The sequence below is a fragment of the Corvus hawaiiensis genome, chromosome 4 (genome assembly GCF_020740725.1).
Source record: "Corvus hawaiiensis isolate bCorHaw1 chromosome 4, bCorHaw1.pri.cur, whole genome shotgun sequence".
Taxonomy (NCBI): domain Eukaryota; kingdom Metazoa; phylum Chordata; class Aves; order Passeriformes; family Corvidae; genus Corvus; species Corvus hawaiiensis.
The window spans coordinates 5,425,081-5,442,897 of NC_063216.1; the positions used below are offsets into that span (position 1 = coordinate 5,425,081).

The 17,817-nt window shown below is 39.1% G+C and overlaps 2 protein-coding genes across 10 annotated transcripts in view; one reads left to right on the forward strand and one right to left on the reverse strand.

Annotated features, from left to right (window-relative positions):
• On the forward strand, nt 1–12,030 carry PYROXD1 (pyridine nucleotide-disulphide oxidoreductase domain 1). The gene is made up of 12 exons (XM_048300766.1): nt 1–104; nt 1,687–1,767; nt 3,188–3,307; nt 4,424–4,552; nt 5,393–5,466; nt 6,086–6,246; nt 6,893–6,993; nt 7,800–7,929; nt 8,775–8,887; nt 10,026–10,148; nt 10,393–10,530; nt 10,875–12,030. Exons 1-12 carry the CDS (start codon nt 21–23, stop codon nt 11,121–11,123), a joined length of 1,503 nt encoding a protein of 500 aa, XP_048156723.1. The 5' UTR covers nt 1–20; the 3' UTR covers nt 11,124–12,030.
• RECQL (RecQ like helicase) overlaps nt 4,265–17,817 on the reverse strand; it is a 23,997-nt gene continuing 10,444 nt past the window's right edge. For 6 of the 9 annotated variants that reach the window (XM_048300763.1, XM_048300764.1, XM_048300762.1 and 3 more), the window contains 5 exons: nt 17,334–17,472; nt 16,544–16,635; nt 14,566–14,785; nt 13,368–13,497; nt 12,732–13,174 (listed from right to left, as the gene is read on the reverse strand). In XM_048300763.1, coding sequence (XP_048156720.1) covers nt 12,986–13,174; nt 13,368–13,497; nt 14,566–14,785; nt 16,544–16,635; nt 17,334–17,472 — 770 coding nt within the window. In that variant the 3' untranslated portion in view covers nt 12,732–12,985. Of the gene's footprint in view, nt 4,434–5,027; nt 7,995–12,731; nt 13,175–13,367; nt 13,498–14,561; nt 14,786–16,543; nt 16,636–17,333; nt 17,473–17,817 lie in introns of those variants that run through there. The other 3 variants (XR_007203055.1, XR_007203054.1, XM_048300765.1) reach the window with 3 other exon arrangements.

Consider the following 17,817-nt stretch of genomic DNA (forward strand, 5'->3'; position numbering starts at 1 on the left):
TGCCCGGGGCGGGCGGGGCGATGTCGGGGGCCGGCGGCGGCGCGGCGCGGGGCCGGTTCGCGGTGGTGGGCGGCGGCATCGCGGGGGTCACCTGCGCCGAGAAGGTAAAAGGGGCCGGGGCCGCGGCCGCGCCGCCGCGCGCGTGCGCACGGTGCTCTCCCCCCGCTCCTCCCGCCTTCCCCCGCGCGGGGGCGCGGAGCCCGCTCGGCGCCAGCCGGGAATTGTCCCCGGGATCCGGGAGGCTCCCCGACCCCACGGCGGAGCCTTAGTCTGTCAGGGCCCTTGGCGGCCCTGTGCAGCCGCCTGGACCGGCCGTGAGCCGGTGGAACCGGGCTGCGCGGCTGGCGGGACCGCCCCGGTGCCCGCGCTTGCTTAGAGGCATAAACGCTCTCAGGGGCATCCTGTGCACGGTCATAGAAGCAGATCTACACAGTAAATGCGTAAATATTCGCATGTATACTGTAGTTCCGTACGCTGTCCTGCCCCCCCCTAATCCCCACTTCTTAAAAATCATTTGTCTCGCTTGGGAAAACAAAAACCAAAGGCAGCTCTAGGACAGCAATACTGTAATGTAACGATATTTATCTGTGTAGAAATACGTCTCAAGAGGTTCAAACCTCTAAGGTTATTTTGAAGCAATTTACGGACATTTCATAAAAGGAGAGTTACAACTTCATAACTGCAGAAAGCCGGCACTCTGTGCCCTGGTCCAGAGGTCAGGGACTTCAGTATTCCTGCAGGAATTACTCCTCATAGCCATAAAGGACTGTGCTGCAGCTGAGCTGGAGGCTGCCGTGATGTGCTTCCTTTTATTAATACTGCTCAGTTTTTATAGGATCCATGTTCTAGAGCTGTATACCTCATCCAGCTCTCTGAGAGCCCAAGTTCTAAAAATAAATTAACCTGTTTCTTGGTTTCAAGGTTTTTGATGTTTTTAAAGTAACAGTAACTGGAGATAATTTTGTACCTGTAGAATGAAATCATGCGGATATTAGTTTGGTGAGGAGTATTTTATCTGTTAGAACTGCAGAGCAGGATAAAGGCTGTGTCTTGGATGCATGTGTTCTCTGGTGATGTCAGGGTCTCTCTGGATGGCATCCTTTCCCTACAACAGCACCACTTGCTTTGGTGTACCTGTCACCTTGCTGAGCAAGGTGCATTTAAAATGGAAATTCTTCCCTTTGGCTTGGGGCTTTAAAAGTCTTGAATTGCTTAACAGCACCCTGAAGATGATAATCTATTTATCAGTTTACTATGTAGGGTTTAAAATATCCAGTAAAAATCAGCATTTCCTCTGTGAAAATGAAACCTGTAACCAATTAGTCACTGCTATGCAGTAAAAAAATGTGTATCCAGCAACTGGGTGTTTCCAGAAATCACAGGATCATAGTCTGATCTATCAGACAGTCTTTGGAATATTGTTACAATAAACTAGTCCTTTACACTATGGCTGCAGTTCTTGAAGGTATATTTATGTATGAATGAAGGTATATTTATGTGTGAATGAAATAAATATGTCTCCAGATTCTCTTCAGTCATTATCCTTCTGTTACCCTGAAGTAGTGTTTATTCAAGAAGATTCTGCAAAATCAAAGTAATGTATTAATACATGCTACTTTTCACCAGTAGTTTTATTGTGTTAAACTCTGATGATGGCTCTCACCATAGTTTCTGTTTCTTTACAAGCTGGCTGCAGAATTCCCATCAGAAGACATTTTTTTAATAACAGCTTCCCCAGTTATAAAAGCTGTAACTAATTTCAAGCAGGTAAGAGACATTTAATTTTTCTTACAGCAAGACATCTTCAAAGTTTTTATGTGCAGATAATTTAGAACCCAGTGGTGAAAATGCTCATGACATTGTGCTTGTTTTCCTATTAGTGTGACTGCAGTGGTGTTAGTAGGACTGATGAGCTGTTTTATAGTGGTGTTAGTAAGACTGATGAGCTATTTTATAATGATCCATTATTAGTAATTAGTGAATATATTAACACCATTCAACGAAAGGTTAAACTAGGTACTTACATGGTTGAAGTGTGTTTGGAATTACTGAAGCTCTATTTCACTGCTTTATTAGTGACTGCCCTCTTTTAAGCACTGAAATGGTATCGTGGTCTTGCTCATGTTTGAATTTGGGGCTGAAACAGCCTTCTGACAAGCAGTGAAAGAAGGGACAGCCTTCTGGGAAATTGCTTTGAGCTTTATCTACTCCAGCAGCTGCTGATTCAGTGACATCTTTCCTGCTGGTTTGAAAAAGAAAATCAAATCCATGCATGAATTCAGGTTTGTGGCTAGTAGGGTCATTAAGCTGAGTCTTAGAGCTCTCTGTGAGATCGTTGGAGTAGCACCCAACTAAAGAATGCTTTCTGAAAGTGCTGGCAGCAGTGCCACGAGTGTCCAGTAAAGACATTTGCACAGTGCAGAGATGTAAAGTCTGTCATTCACATCAGCAAAACTTTACACATCTGAAAAATAAGGGAATACTAAGCATTATTTGAAGGCAGCAGCATTTATGTTTTGGACATGAGCATCTTCATTTCTCTCTGAATTGCAAGCATGATGTGGCTTCTGGTTCCTTAGATGTGTTCCAAACTCTGGATATTCAATAAAGTAGCAGGCCTGGAGGTTTCCATGCAGCCACTCTCTTTTGGAAAAAAACCCAAATTGTCATAACTTATTTGAATGTTTTTCAGGTTCTGGTTTGCCTCTTTGGGGTTTTTATTTTTTTTTGTTTGTTTTCTGTTTGGTGTTGCCCCCCAGGTCTCTGAAATATCAGATAGTGGCTCTGGATGAGTTATTTTATCAAAGTTACAACTAAGAGAAAAGCAGGATTTTAACACTATGTCAGATAAGTTAAAAAGCACTGTTAACAACTCTGATAATAGACTTATTTATGGAATAAAACATCGTAGCAGTTAGAGCAACTGTCAGGGTTCTCCATTTTTGCTTAATCTCTATCTTTAGGATTAAAATTCTCTGAAGTGCTTTGACTCTTTAACCAGGAACAGGCATGGAAAGATTCTGTATTAAAAAAGGAACTTTTATCAGTTACGTGATAACAGATCTTCAGACAATATGGGCTTTATGTTGTGAGTTTTTTAGTGGAAATGAGCACCTTCTGTCAAAAGCTGTGGAAGAAGATAGGGATAAATGATCCATACTTTTAAATACTTCTCTTTCTCTTACAGGTCTCCAAAACACTTGAGGAATTTGATGTCGAAGAGCAACCAAGTTCCTTATTAGAAAAACGATATCCCAATATTAGAGTCATACAGTCTGGAGTAAAGCAGTTGAAAAGTGATGAACATGTAAGATAATGTTTTCTTTTTTATTTGATTTTTCAAGTTATGTATATAAAAAATAATTTAAGAAGTAGTTGAATGTTTTTGGGTGAGAAATTTTGTTCAAGAACATTCTGGTTATTGAACTGATAAGTTACCGAAATTACAAGAAAATACTTCCTGATTTTTATTTCACTTACTGCTTAACACTGTTTCTCAAGTAGAAATATATACAGGGGACAAAATCTTGAAAGAACCAACATTTCCACATTTTCTTCCTTCTATTTAGCAGGAAATACGTTGCAAGTACGAGCAATGGATAACATGTACACACCTGTGTTAGCTCTGTGTCAACATGTTATTCTTCACTTCAGCACATCCAAAACTCACTTTGCTCACTTTTAAGTTTTGGAGATGTAATTTTGGGTAGATTCTGCTAACATTCTGAATCCAGTGGTTTTCTTACATCATTACTAGGATAGTGTTTTAGTTTACGTCTTGGTGGACACAAATAATTAATGCATGTGGATTTGGAGGATCTTTTGCCCAAAATCACTTTAAACTATGCAGCTTCTAGTTTGTAGAACAACAAATAATGTCATAAAATGTTAAAATTTAAGGTCTTCTTTCTCAGAATGATGTAGCTTGTTTAGTGCCTTCACTTTTTCTTCAGCAAAGAACAGATCTGCAGTCGTTCTAAACTGTGTCCTATCCTGTGCCTGGTTAACACAGAGTTACTGCTGTTGAAATGTTTTGAGGGAGATTCTCAATTGCTAACGTACACTAGTGCATAGTTCTGTTACTGGGGCCAGAGGGACATTTGTCACATAGAAAACACAGCTCTCTTCTGGCACAGCCAGTGAGTACAAAGTGCCACCAAGTGGTAAACTGGATCTTGCTTGGAGTGTGCTGTGTACACCTCCCATTTTATTGGTGACATACTTGTGTTGAGTGTGATGGGAATAAATGACACACAGTCAGTGAGGGTATGAAGGCTTGTTCCTTAAGAAGCCCCTTACAGCTTTTAATCTCTGCAAATTACTATGACATTAAGGAAGAATGTTCTGATGTTCTCTTAGATGTCTTGATTTAGATGAATTCTCTTAGATGAATTGATTTTTCTTTTCTCTTCATTGTTAACAGAAAATTTGCACTGAGGATGGGAAAGAATACATATATGAAAAACTTTGCCTGTGTGCTGGAGCCAAACCGAAATTAATTGTTGAAGGGAACCCGTATGTATTAGGAATCCGGGATACTGACAGTGCACAGGTAAATGTGTTTTGGACTTAAAAACGTGTCATATATTCCTGCTTCTGGTGCAAAATACCAAAATTATTGTGGAGTGAAATGGAGAAACAGAAAATAATGTTTGTTATTATATATTCTTAAATAGGAACATTTTCACTAGAAGAAAAACAGCCTTGAAATGTCAGTAAATAAATAAATTAGCCACTACATTGGTTAATTTTATAGATAGCTCATACACAGTATTTCTAACATAATATGGAATAAATGATATTCTTTCACCCTCCAGGCAGAATCCAATTGGAAAATATAAACAGGAAGTAGGCACCAGTAGAAACTTCCCTGGGAAGGTGTGTGTGGTACATGGTACAGTGGGCTGCTTCTTACAGTGGAAAGCTACTGAAGGAATGACTTTTTATTTCCTTTTAGTTCTACTGTAGCTTCTCCTCTTAGTATAGAAAAGAGTTAGTTATAGTCAAAGTCGTGGAAAAATTTTCACCTGAGAAATGACTTAATGGACTAAAAATGAAGCTTGGAAGCCAAAGGTGAAGTTTCACTGCTATAGGTCTTCAGAATCGGAGGAGGCAGGGGGAGCACTGCTTCTCCATAACAGGGAACTGCCATTCATCAAATGAAGTTGGACCTCAAGGATAAAAAAAGGAGTTAACATTTTCAAATAATCTGAAGTGAAACTGAAATTGTTTGTTACAGCAGCTTCTTTTACAGATCTCAGCCTAACTGTATGTGTACCAATAGTCTGAGAAAATCAAAACAAGAGCAGGAAAATACTGAAAAGGATATAGTTAACCGGTGTGAGGGAACATGCTCTAAGTTCTAACTGACAGTTTTCCTTTCTTAATGCAGGCTTTTCAGAAGAATTTAGCTCAAGCTGAGAGAATAGTGGTGGTAGGAAATGGTGGGATTGCCCTTGAATTAGTGTAAGTAAACAAAAAATACATATTCAAATAAAATCTTTAACGATGCAATGCTAAATCTAGTGTACATGAGTTTGGGAGAAGGTTGACTTATAAAATTGTATCTCTTAAAGCATTTAGTAGCAAAACTGATTACAGTTGTGTTTTGGTTTTTTTTTGCAACGTAGTGGCTCTTACTGACACATAAAATTAGGAAAGCTCCAGAAGAAGCTTTGACACAGAGATGTCAAGAATATACAGTTCATGTTCCACATAGTGTAAACAAGATCCAAATGCCTGGTTTTAGCAGTGGGAGTCCAGCGGAAATGCACTCCTTTTTCATTATGGGGAGCAGGAAATACTAATTATTACTATTACAAATTTGATCTGCACCCCCCCCACCACTCCCTGCCCCAGTTCAGTCGAGGTTGTGTTGGTGAGAGTATGACTTGTCAATTTGAAGGGATATTTTTAAATGGGTTCTTTATGTAAATATTTAGAAGTGGATTTGATAGGTTGGAAAGTCTTGGATCCCCTAGTTCTGGCTTCTGGAAGGAAATTTGACACACTTCTGCTTATGTTGCTAACAGTCAGATCCTTTTCAGGCAGTCTGTCACTTTATCCCTTGTTTAAATGTCCACAGGTATGAAATTCAAGGCTGTGAAGTAATCTGGGCTGTCAAAGACAAAGCCATTGGGAACACTTTCTTTGATGCAGGAGCAGCTGAATTTCTCATTCCAAAGCTCACTGCTGAAAGCCGGGAGACTCCAATCGAGTGTAAAAGAACCAAGTACACAGTGGAAGGTATGGGGGGTTTAGTTTTCTGACACTGCAGCAGCAGCATTTTGTATTAAAGATAGTCTGAAAATCAGTCAGTTTAGCAGCTTGGAATAAGGCTTACTGTTATCTTAAATGACATTTCATTCTTCCAAAAACTGAGAGTGAAAAAGCAACATGAAAACCCATCCTGAATTTCTGTAGACGGAATGTAATACAGTTACTTGCAAACTGTAAAAAAGTGCTTACCTTTGTGCCAAATTTATATTCCCTGTATTCCCTCTGCTGAAGAACTTGTTCTATTTTCTGTAATGTTTTGAAGTGAACTATCTCACCATTATATAGGAAGGAGCTGTCACCTAGTAAGATACTGGAGGAGCAGATGAAACCTCACAGAACATTATTACAGATGGAGTGAAACTGCAGTCTCAGAAACAACAGTTAACTAGGACTGCATGAACAAACATCACACAAACATATGTAGGACCAAAATCATCACAAAAAGAAGAGCATGGTTCTAGACATCAGGCAGGAAGAAGAAAGATATTACACTTCCATCTTCCCCTTTGGCAGCCAGATGGTATTCTTCTATTAATTGAGAATCCTTGTTCTGAATTTTGTGGACAAGGAAGTATGCACACTAAATCTGATATACTCCATCTCTTTCCTTAAGGAATCGAGGAAAAAGGAAGACCTACAACAGCGTGTGACAAGCTGGGCAGTGCCTTAGGCCCTGACTGGCACGAGGGCTTACACCTTAAAGGGACTAAAGAGGTATGGGTGTAACCTTGCTTTCATATTTGTTTAAATGTTGTGGGCATGAGCATTGTGTAGAGTTTCCTGTTTGCAATAAAGCAGAAATCCTCACATATAGTTTTTTTCTTCATTTATGAATTCCTTAGCTGTTAGATGTTTGCATCTGTTTCACATTTAAAAAATGCAGGGCTGATCAGTTGTAGACCAGCTAAAGGATGGTTAGGATATTTTGCAGCTTGATCAGTGGTGATTTGTCTGTTGAAGGTGGTGGAACTGTATTTGTGTCGTGGAGAATAAAACAAGGCCCAAATTCACAAAATAATTTAGAGAAACAGGTAACTTTCCAACTTCTGGTTTGAGCTCGGAATATGGTTGAAATGTGGATTGATGTACAGAATATTTTTTCTTTTTACAGTCTTTAGAACAAAAACTTATTATTGTTATCAGAATTTCATTCATGATAGAAAAACAAAGGATTTGCAATCCTGAAAGACAGAAAAGATAGTTTACTTTATTCTGTTAAGTTTTGAACTCGCTTCCTGTAAGCTCAGAGGAACTTGAATACATTTTCTGGCATGCCAGAAAAATCTAATTGTTACAGACTTTCAAGGAACATCAGATACATGCTGAAAAAGCAGGTAAATTGCCATTGGCTATGGCTAGATCTGTGCCAAAAGAGGAGAAAGTGTGGGAATTCAGTTAGTGGGCTGGGATATATGCTGGGGGGTTTTCCAGTTTAGTAATGTCAATTTAGGTGAAGATAATACTTGCCATTAACAATCTTGTGATTGCTAATCATTATAATTTTGTCAATCTTTCTTTAGTTTTCTCATAAAGTACATATTGAAATACTGTGTGAAGTAAAGAAAATACACTTACAGCAAGAATTTATCCAGCTGCAGCAGACTTCCTTGACTTTTCCTAAAGGAGAAAAAGATGTAGAACCAGACGAGGGTGAGTGCCAGTGCCGATAAGATGTTGAAGATAAATCTGTGCTGGAGCATGTTTGATCTTGTTTGCTGTTTTAAAGCAAATACAGATTTGAAAAATAAATCTTTTATCTCTATAAATTGAGGTCTAGCAGTTTACAGTAATTAAATTTATGGGCTACAATTAAATTACAAAATCTTACGGGTCAGACCCTTTTTTCCACAAAGTAACCAAAATCCTGTATGCAGAATATTCCATCCTTAACACAATCCATTAAAATAATATTTTAATAGTGAAGTTAAAACAGGAGAAAAAAACCACCAACATTTTATATCAAAACTGAAGTAAACCTTCAAAGTAGAGGAAAATACCCCTTTTTCATTTTAATTATGCCTATAATTTCCACCTAATTAAAATGAATATTTAAAATACTATTTTAGTAATCAGTTACTTTCAGCATAAGTCAAATCTGTGACGTTCTTTTTGCTTTTGAGGCACTTTCTGTGCATCTGTAAATTTCTACGCAAAAGAATATTTGGCAATTGCATACTTGAGAGAACACCCCTCAGGATACAGTATTTTCCCCCTACAAATGAGGACTTTAATTGAGGAAAATTCTGAAAAAAGTTATTAGTAGGAGTTGGACATCCAAAATAATTTTTTTTCTCTAGTTCTGAGCAATGGTAAGGAATGTTATAGGTAACCTCTGATAATTTTTTCCTTTTTCTTTTAAAATTTTAATCTTTCTTTACCTATTCAGTTACTTCAAAGGTTTTGTGGGTTTTTTTCTTTTATATCTTATCATAAGACATAATTAATAAAATAATTTGTTGGTTACATTCTAAGGGCAAAATTTTCCCCTTTTTCAGTGTTGTGGCCTGTATATGTGGAATTAACTAATGGAAAAATTTATGGATGCAATTTCATTGTCAGTGCAACTGGAGTTGTGCCTAATGTTGAGCTGTTTCTTGATGGCAATAACGTAAGTATACTGATTTCTTTTGGAGCTTTTCAAGTAAGGTGAAAAAACTTTTTCAGCTGGTTTATGTTTCTGTTTCGACATGAAACATGGATTGCTAAAGAGTAAATATTGTGCAGCAACTCAAAATAAGGCAGGTTGTGTTGATACTGAGACATCCAACGTGATACAAATGTATTTGATTTGTGGTCTTGGTTTACAATGTTGTTCCCCAGGTATATATACACCATATATATGCAGTATAAACTGTTAAATTAAGCCTATGCAAAGAGAGAAGAGCATCTGTATAATTGGCTAATGTGGCAAAAATGTAGAATAATTTTCGTGTTAATGCTGTACCATATTCTTACCTTTTAAATCATGACATTTGCTCCTGGAAAGGAAGCAACTATTTCCAATATTTTTGATGTGGGACACTGAGCTGTCAGGGTGCTTGTGTTTATTGAGGGAAGTCACCCTGAGTCAGCACCCTAACACGGACGGGGATCCCGGAGTTCTTAAATGCAGCATGAATTTCCAGGCCTCAAGATCATTCAGTTTCTGTGTTCAGTGTCTGCTCAGCAACAACTAAAACATCCCTGGGTTATTAACACCTGGGTTATTTATATTGTTTTCATCACAAATCCAACAAATAGCCCCATACAAGCTACTACTAAAAAATGATCCCAGACAAAACCAGGATGTTAGGGTGTTTGGGATTTAGTGGTGCCATCTGATTAGCAAGTAAAAGTCTGTGCTCTGGTTAAAGCAAATGATGAAAACATAGATCTGATGTTGAGCCATGAGATATTTCCAGGCCTATGCTATAATCTTAGATCAGGAATTAAGTTTCTGCAATGGTATTTTCCTGCTTGGCAAAAATACAAAGTGATCTCTTTAGACTGGGTGTCCCTGTAACTCACAGTGTGATTTGGAATTTGGCAAGCCCTGTTACTTCCCAACCTAGGTATCAGTAACAGTCCTTTAAAAACCTGTGCTGTGGTCTAGAAATAGTAACAATAATGCTTTGTACTTTCCATGGAGGTCTTGCCACTCAGGATGGTCTCATGTTAAATAGTAACGTAACAGATGATTGCTTAAGGCAGAGGAATTTGAATGAGTTGATGACTTGTTTTATTGCTGATGTGTGCAAACCCTTCAGTTTGCTGTGGGTGAAGATGGAGGACTGAAGGTAGACAAGCACATGCACACGTCGCTGCCAGATGTGTACGCAGCTGGAGATATCTGCACGGCGGCGTGGGAGCCGAGCCCTGTGTGGCACCAGGTACATCCTCGGATGCGTGTGATCCACAGGGAATCACACATCAGTGCACACACCGAGGAGTGAAGGGTTAAGCAAGTGGCTAATCCTCAGTGTGTTGACGACAGAGTTTTATGGAGGTGGCTGGAAACTGAGCTGGCCAGCCCTTCTGAGTATTAAAACCACAAAGTCTGCACTGAGGAGAGCAGCGAGTGTGGTTGTGGCACAGTGATGGTCTTGTGACTTAAATCTTTCCAATCTCCTTCAGATGAGGCTGTGGACCCAAGCTCGGCAGATGGGATGGTATGCAGCGAAGTGCATGGCAGCAGATGCTTTAGGGGAATCTATTGATATGGATTTCAGCTTTGAACTATTTGCTCACATTACAAAATTTTTCAATTACAAGGTCAGTACAGTCTGAGTGTTGTAAACCACTGAGTAACATACACTGCTTGCTTATCTTCACTTGCTGAGACTGAGCAGATGCTTTAATATTGACAAAACACGTTTCTTTATATAATTAATCCCATCTTAGATTTTCTCCTTTTGTACTAATGTGTATGGTATTTCGAGGGGAAGATTTTTGAGTCCGCTGTGTGTTTGCAAGCCAGTGGTGGGGGAGGGACCCTAGAGACAAGTATTTCCCTGTTTGCATCACTTTTGAGGCCTAGAAGTGTTAGCAACAGAAATGCTAAAAGCCACTGCAATGCTCTTATGAGAGCTTTTTCTTTTCCCTTTTCCTTCTGTTAGGTGGTGGTTTTGGGAAAGTACAATGCCCAGGGCTTAGGCTCAGACCATGAGCTGATGCTGAGATGTACCAAGGGACACGAGTATGTGAAAGTGGTGATGCAGAATGGCCGAATGATGGGAGCTGTGCTGATTGGTGAAACGGACTTGGAAGAAACCTTTGAAAACTTAATTTTAAATCAAATGGATCTTTCAGCCTATGGTGAAGATCTTCTAAATCCAGATATTGATATAGAAGATTATTTTGATTGAACAATACGCCATTCCCATTTTGAAAGATACCAAGTAATACATCTTAGAAAACTGTTTTCTCAGGATTACCAGAAATGAGGGATAAATGCAATTCTCTGTAAAGATTTTGGGTTGATCTTGCCAAAATACTGACACAGGTACCAGCTAATCTCTGTTGAGCTGGCTCAGATGAACAGAGAACAGTTTTAGGGCAGAGGGTGCTTAGAGGTCTTAGTACCTGGAATGTGGGTTGCAAATATAAGGCCTTATGCCTTTTTTTCCCCCCCCATAAGTTTACTTCTGAAATAAATGTATTTTCTACTCAGTTAAGTACAGAACACAAGCTTTGCACAATGAAAGCCAGGATGAGATGGCAGTTGAGAGCAGCTTTTTAACTGCTTGTCCCTTCAGCTGTCCAGGTGTTGGGGTAGAGCTGCACTATTTTGCACAGTGCCAGCCTTGGACAGCAGCTGTTTCATCCTGGCTTTGATTTTGTTCTACCGTTGCTACATGGGAGTTGCTATTTATTTAGGGTCAAATTGGGAAGAATTTATTGTACTCTACTCAATGCAGAGTTGGCAGTACAGATTGAGACTTCTCCCAGACAAATCACTTACATTTTTTTGAGAATGACTGTTTTTAACTAAATTAATTCAATTTTTGGCAAAGGTCTTTAGCTCAAGGATGGGTGAAAGACTATAGGCTTTAGTCACTGTCACAATTTTATCAGAAAAATAAAGATGAAGAGCGTGTTCTTAATAATACTTGTTTTATATTTGTTATACACATAAGTGTTGGGGGAGGAAGGGAGAAGAACCAAAATGCAACCACCCAGAACTTGTGTTTGTTAGTGAAACTGAACTTGCCTTTTTGATCTTTGGCTGCAAAGATGTTAAAAGTAAGTAAATAAAATTGAATATAGCACTCAGCATGTGTGCCTGAGAATGCTTGCAAAGCAGCAGTAGCTGTTGAGTTTTTCCCAGGCTGGCAGGTTGTCTTGTTTGTAAACCTAAATTTAGGTACTTTTGCAAAGCACGGAAGTTATAAATTTCTATCTGAATAACAAGCTAGAGAAATCTAATTCTAAAAGCAACAGACATTTCAAAGGGACAAATACACATAATATTTCACTCATAAATACAGTATTTCACTCAAATATACCACAGTGGGTGTAGGGACACATGTCCTTGCTCAGAACTGCAGAGGTGGCAATGCCCACATGGGCTGGGCCAACCAGCCCTGGCAGAGCAGCAGCTTTGACCCAGCCAGGGCTCCAGAGGAAGGATGCAGCAGCATCCCAGTCTCTGGCTGTCCGATGTCACTCCCTGGGACTGGTGACAGCAGCCGCCCTGGGGAAGCTGTGCTGTGGCTGCAGTGGAGTCACTGGTGAAGGAGGAGAGTCACCTGCACAGCAGGCAGAAGGAACAGGAGGTGACAGGGTCTCCAGAGACACTGCAGAGCTAAGGACCACCACAGTCCTGTGCTGCAAAGGAGGGAAACTTCAAGATGACTCTCACGGGAGTAGTGGGTGGAGACTCCCACAGGAAGGAAGTCTGGAAACCTCTGGAAGTCCGTCCCAGATGGCATGATCCTGCCATAGTGTTACTATATAGTACACTTCCAAAAGAGTTAAAAAAGCAACATGGTTTAATACAGGTTTTGTAATCATTGATGTATCCTAAGATATGCACCAATTATTTTGATAGGAAACACTTTTTCCTTTACTACTAGCCATCTAGATTTGACAGTTTTTAAGAATATTTGTTCCCTGTTCAGTGTTTATTAAATAAAAATACCATTACTAAAGCACAAACTGAACTTACACACTGCATTGTCCATGGAGCAGCAACCATGATTAGATCCTAAATTGTAGTCTGTGACACTCAGTCAATAACTACTGGTTGGTCATTTCCACCTGCCTGAAGCTTAGGCTTCTTTGCTTTTAAGTTAGGACCACAGCTGGGCCGTTTATGTTCCTGTGATTTCTTCACCACTGAATCTTGGACAGTCTTTGATACAGTCTGGGCATTTTCTCTGCTTCCTTTCAAATTTGAAGATTGGGATGGTTTGACCTGTAAGATATAAAGACTTCAGTTAAAATTCTAACATTGTTTTCCTTCTTTTTCCATGTTCCCACATAAGAGAGAAGATATTTATGAGGTTGACTGCATTACTACAAAACATATTTTGAGCAGATACCAAATAATTAAATTAAGCTCTAATGGAGAAGATATCTATATAGCAAACCAGTACAGATCTAAATACCTTGAAAACACTTTTCCCGTTTGTTATCCCTTCTATGGTGATCACGTGTCCGTCATTTTTCAGCAGCCGGGCTTTCGGTCCCACCTTCAGGTAGGATATTGTAGCAAAGGCTGTGAAGCTGAAATCCTCCCTGCATGAATTAAATCAGTGTTACAAGGGAAGGCTGGAGACAGAGGCCAGACTATGCAGGGGGAAAAAATCATAGAATCATTAAGGTTAGAAAAGACCTCCAAGATCAAGTCCAACCATCAAGCCAGCACTGCCACTAAACATGTCCTCAAGTGCCATATCCACATGTTTTGTGAACACTCCCAGGGATGGTGACTTCACCACTTCCCTGGGCAGCCTGCTTTGATCTCAACAACTCTTCCCATATTGAAAGGGACACATAACCCTTCACATAATCCATTCTGATGGATGTTCCAAACAGCAGCTTCATTCTGCTTTACCTATCCAAGCAGGCACTCGGTTGATTTAGAGCTACTCTGGCCAACACTTATCACAATTCAGTTTGTGGACCTTTAAACACACAAAAACGCTCAGACATGCACTTGGTCAATCTTTTGAAACACGTGGAGGAAAAGGAAAAAAGATGTAATAAGTCATCTGCTCACCCTCTTAGTAATATAAAAAAAAAGTCAGCTGTATGGAGAGATGCAAAGAAAAATTAAGACAAAATAAAGGGATTAGGTCATTTGTAGATATTCTTGAATTTATAAAATTGTATGAGAAGACAAAACACAGCACACAGACAGCTTACAGAGGCAGCACTGTTATTTTACTATACTTTCTTAAAATTTTTGAGTAGCATTTTACACATTAGCCAGTCTTTCCTGACTTAGACATCATATGAGCTTTTGCCTTCCTTATGCATGGAATGTGAGCGAGATCTGTATAAACTGCAGGCTTCTCCAAAATGAATCCTGCTGCAGATTTAAACATTCTATCTGAATATAGAAGACCCTAGCTTTTTAAAATTGCACAAGATGCAGCATGTCAAATGTTCCTCCAACTTTTGAAATAGAAATAGAGCAATATTTGAAGCATTTTTAAGAATACATTAAATGCATCTGAAATAAAAACAAGAATACAGAATGTATCCATTAGTGTTATACAGAAGTTACAAGAGAGCAAAGAAAAATGACTACTGAATGTTAAAAAACCAAAACAAAGAAAACAAAATAGTTGTCTTACTTACTTCAGATACTGCTGCAGCAATAAATGGGCAATAATTCTCTCCAGCTCCTCTCGAGGGTGCTTGGGTGGAGTAACTTCAGGCACCCTGAATTTGGACACACCTTTCCCAGACCAGGCATCAATTAATTTCAGTGGGGTGAGTTTCTCACTCATGCTGTCAGCTTGTTCAATGATCTTGATTAGATCCCTGCAGTATCCTGTTACATCCATCTTCTCACATGCTGCAAGTAAAAGTAAAGGAACTAAATAGAAAGTTCTTTGTAGTTATATATAGCTATTAATACATATCTTTGTGCTGTATAATAGCAATACTTTTTTTGTTTTGCTTTTATACTAACTTAACAAATAAAGTGGTAACTTTTCTTCTGTCAAATCAGGATATATGTATACTCACATATTTTTCTCCATTATTGAAACTCCCATCTGACAAACATTTATACTTGTATTTAATGTTACAAACCAGAAATTATTTCAAAGCATAAAATTTGCAATGTAGCTACTATGTCACTCTAGAACTGGATTCCTTTTCCTCACCCACAGTGTTTATTATGAAAAGATTAGAGAGCACAGAAGAGGTGAAGACTGTGAGACATTTCTTCTCTCAAGACAGATATGGACAAAATGAGACAGACATAAAAAGCAATAATTACATTATAATAATTAGCTTCATGATCAATAACAATTCTGAGCACCAACTCATCAACGTAGTACATAATGATCAGATCATGGCACAGAATTACCTCAACTGACTGACACTAAGGATTAAGTACTGTAAAACAAGTACTACTGCTAAGTTTCCTTAGAGCTTGCTTAAGTATCAAAAGGCCCTAGAGGTGAAGAAGTAAACAGGATATATTTCAACTTCATTTCATCACAGGGCTCCTGCAAGCCTTGGGGACAAGCCAGCTCCATACTCTTCCCAAACTCTGATCCCAGAGTACATTTCAGCTAAGCCCCATTTCTAATTAGGAGATAACAAGACATTGTTACTTGCAAGATTTTGCAAAAGACTTTTATTATACAATAAAACTGTATAATGAAAAAAAGTTAAATTTTGATTTGTCTGCTTTACACCCCAGAAACATAGAGGGAAATAAAGTCGTTATGAGAACAGCTTTGAATACAGAATTGTTCCTAAGTTTTTTCAAGTGTTGATCACTGTATTATCCAAATGCTTTTTGCAACAGATATGTGTTATGAGGAGACAGTATTTTCCACATATTACAAGAATTCACCTAGTTGGTCCTCAGTAAGATTTAAGGTGATTTTGTGCAACCTTTAGAGATGCCCAAGACCAACTTTCTCTCAGCTCTTTCAGAGCTTTCTTGCTTTCCATGGGGTTTCCCATGTTCAAGTCACAGCACTCACTTTTTAAGTGCAACAATAGATGCTTTGTTCATCTTCTGAGTCTTTCAGCTTTCTGAAATCACAAGCAAAACCTTGAATTAGAGTGCTCAGTTGTTCTGCACACCTGTCATGTGCAGTCCTGACACAGGAACATCTCATGAGCGTGCAGCCCTGAAATCCTCAGGGATTTTTCCAGGCAAGTTGTGAGAGGCCGTGCAAACTGTACCTTCCTCAGAGCCTGAGTGTGACAGTATGACATGCAGGGGCTCTTTCTCAATAAAGCTTTCACACCCAAAAAAATCCTGAAACAAAACCTGACACAACCAGAATCCTTTTAAAACAGGTAAGCCAATCTCCCCCTTGCCCCAGCTTTTCTTTTGGGAACAGGTGAACAGCTGAGCCTGAAAAATACTGAAGTGTCCAACCTCAGGCAAAAAGTCAAACAAGGAAGTATCCTGCTAAACACCCTGAACTTGGCAACAGCAGGCCACCAAAAACTGATGTCCATAACAAAATCTGCACCTTGAAAACAGTCAGTAATACAAGCACAGATCCCAAAATTTGCTTATAGTTTTTCTACACAAGGTGTTTCTTTAAATCAACTTTTCCTATGTTCTCTGTCCTTTACCTACCATTCTCTCTACAGCAGTTATCACACATTCTGTTGCAGTTTGCAGAATCCCACACTTCATCAAAGTGGTGGGCTATGAGCACCCGGCGACACCTAAAGAGCAGAGAGCAGAGGGAGGCTATAGAACACAAGTGAATTTATAACACCTCTGTTATACGTCATGAAAATGGCAAAAAAGGTCCCTAGGGACAGCTCAGATCTCAAAACAAGCATGAAGAATTATCACAGGAAAAATCAGAGAACAAATACTGCAACACCAGTATTCCCTATCAGCTGTGCCAATAGGAATAATGATTTAACACTGGTGTAGGAACAGTTTGGTTGAAGCGGAAAAGTATAATCTGCAATTTCAAGAGAATGAAAAATGGTAAGAATATGAACTCATTGTTACACTGAGACCACCAAAGGCTTTACTGGATGCACCAGTTGTCCACAGCACAGGTATACCTGTTTTCCATGAAGTATTCCAGATAGCTCAGTGGAGCAGGTGAAGCATTAAACACTCTAGCTTAGAGTCAAAACCAAAGCATTCCAGTATTTCCTCCGACTGAAATCCAAACAGTGTTTGTTGACAGATATTTCACCTCAACATAACCACTTCCAGAATTGAATCCTGAAGCTGGCAAGCCCATTCCTGTTTCTGTGGGTAGTTTTGTTTGGTGATGGGTTCATTTTGGTTTTGTTTCCTGTTTTTTCTTTTGTTTTGGTTTTTTTTTTTTTTAAATGCCCTCTAAAAACCCCAAAGTTGGCCTATTTAAAAACTAAGCAACCAAGCCACCACAGTAACTTACTTGTTCATATTTTGGCAATAAGATACCATATCATACAGCTTCTCTTGGCCAACATTTTCCATCACTACCATTGAGCTGATTCTGAATATATCTCCGAACCCGTAATACAAAATGCAGTCAGCTTTTTGGTCATCTCTACCTGCAATGCATTAAAATGAACAGAAAATTAAAACCTCAACCAATTGCCCCTCAAAAAGTTGAAAAGTTTTTCTCCACATAGACTCAAATCTGCCTTTAAAAAAGTACTGAAACGAACAAGATCAAAAAAACCAAAACACCACAAAATGTTTTTTGGGGGGGGGAGGGGGAGATTGGCCAGAACAGGCATTTAGTGCTGCTGAACATTGATCAATTCTTAAAATTCCCTGCTCCAGACTCCCCATCCTACTTGTATTTCTGAAATTCATACAGTGATTAAACACCATCTAGAGACAATCTGAGCAAATCATACATCCCAGTCACTATACAAAATAAAAAAATGAAA

Excerpts from the sequence above, each read along its gene's own strand:
- PYROXD1 (XM_048300766.1), top strand. The coding sequence starts at position 21 with ATGTCGGGGGCCGGCGGCGGCGCGGCGCGGGGCCGGTTCGCGGTGGTG. Across the intron at positions 3,308-4,423 it reads AGTTGAAAAGTGATGAACAT|AAAATTTGCACTGAGGATGG; the intron begins GTAAGATAATGT and ends CATTGTTAACAG. Across the intron at positions 6,247-6,892 it reads AACCAAGTACACAGTGGAAG|GAATCGAGGAAAAAGGAAGA; the intron begins GTATGGGGGGTT and ends TCTTTCCTTAAG.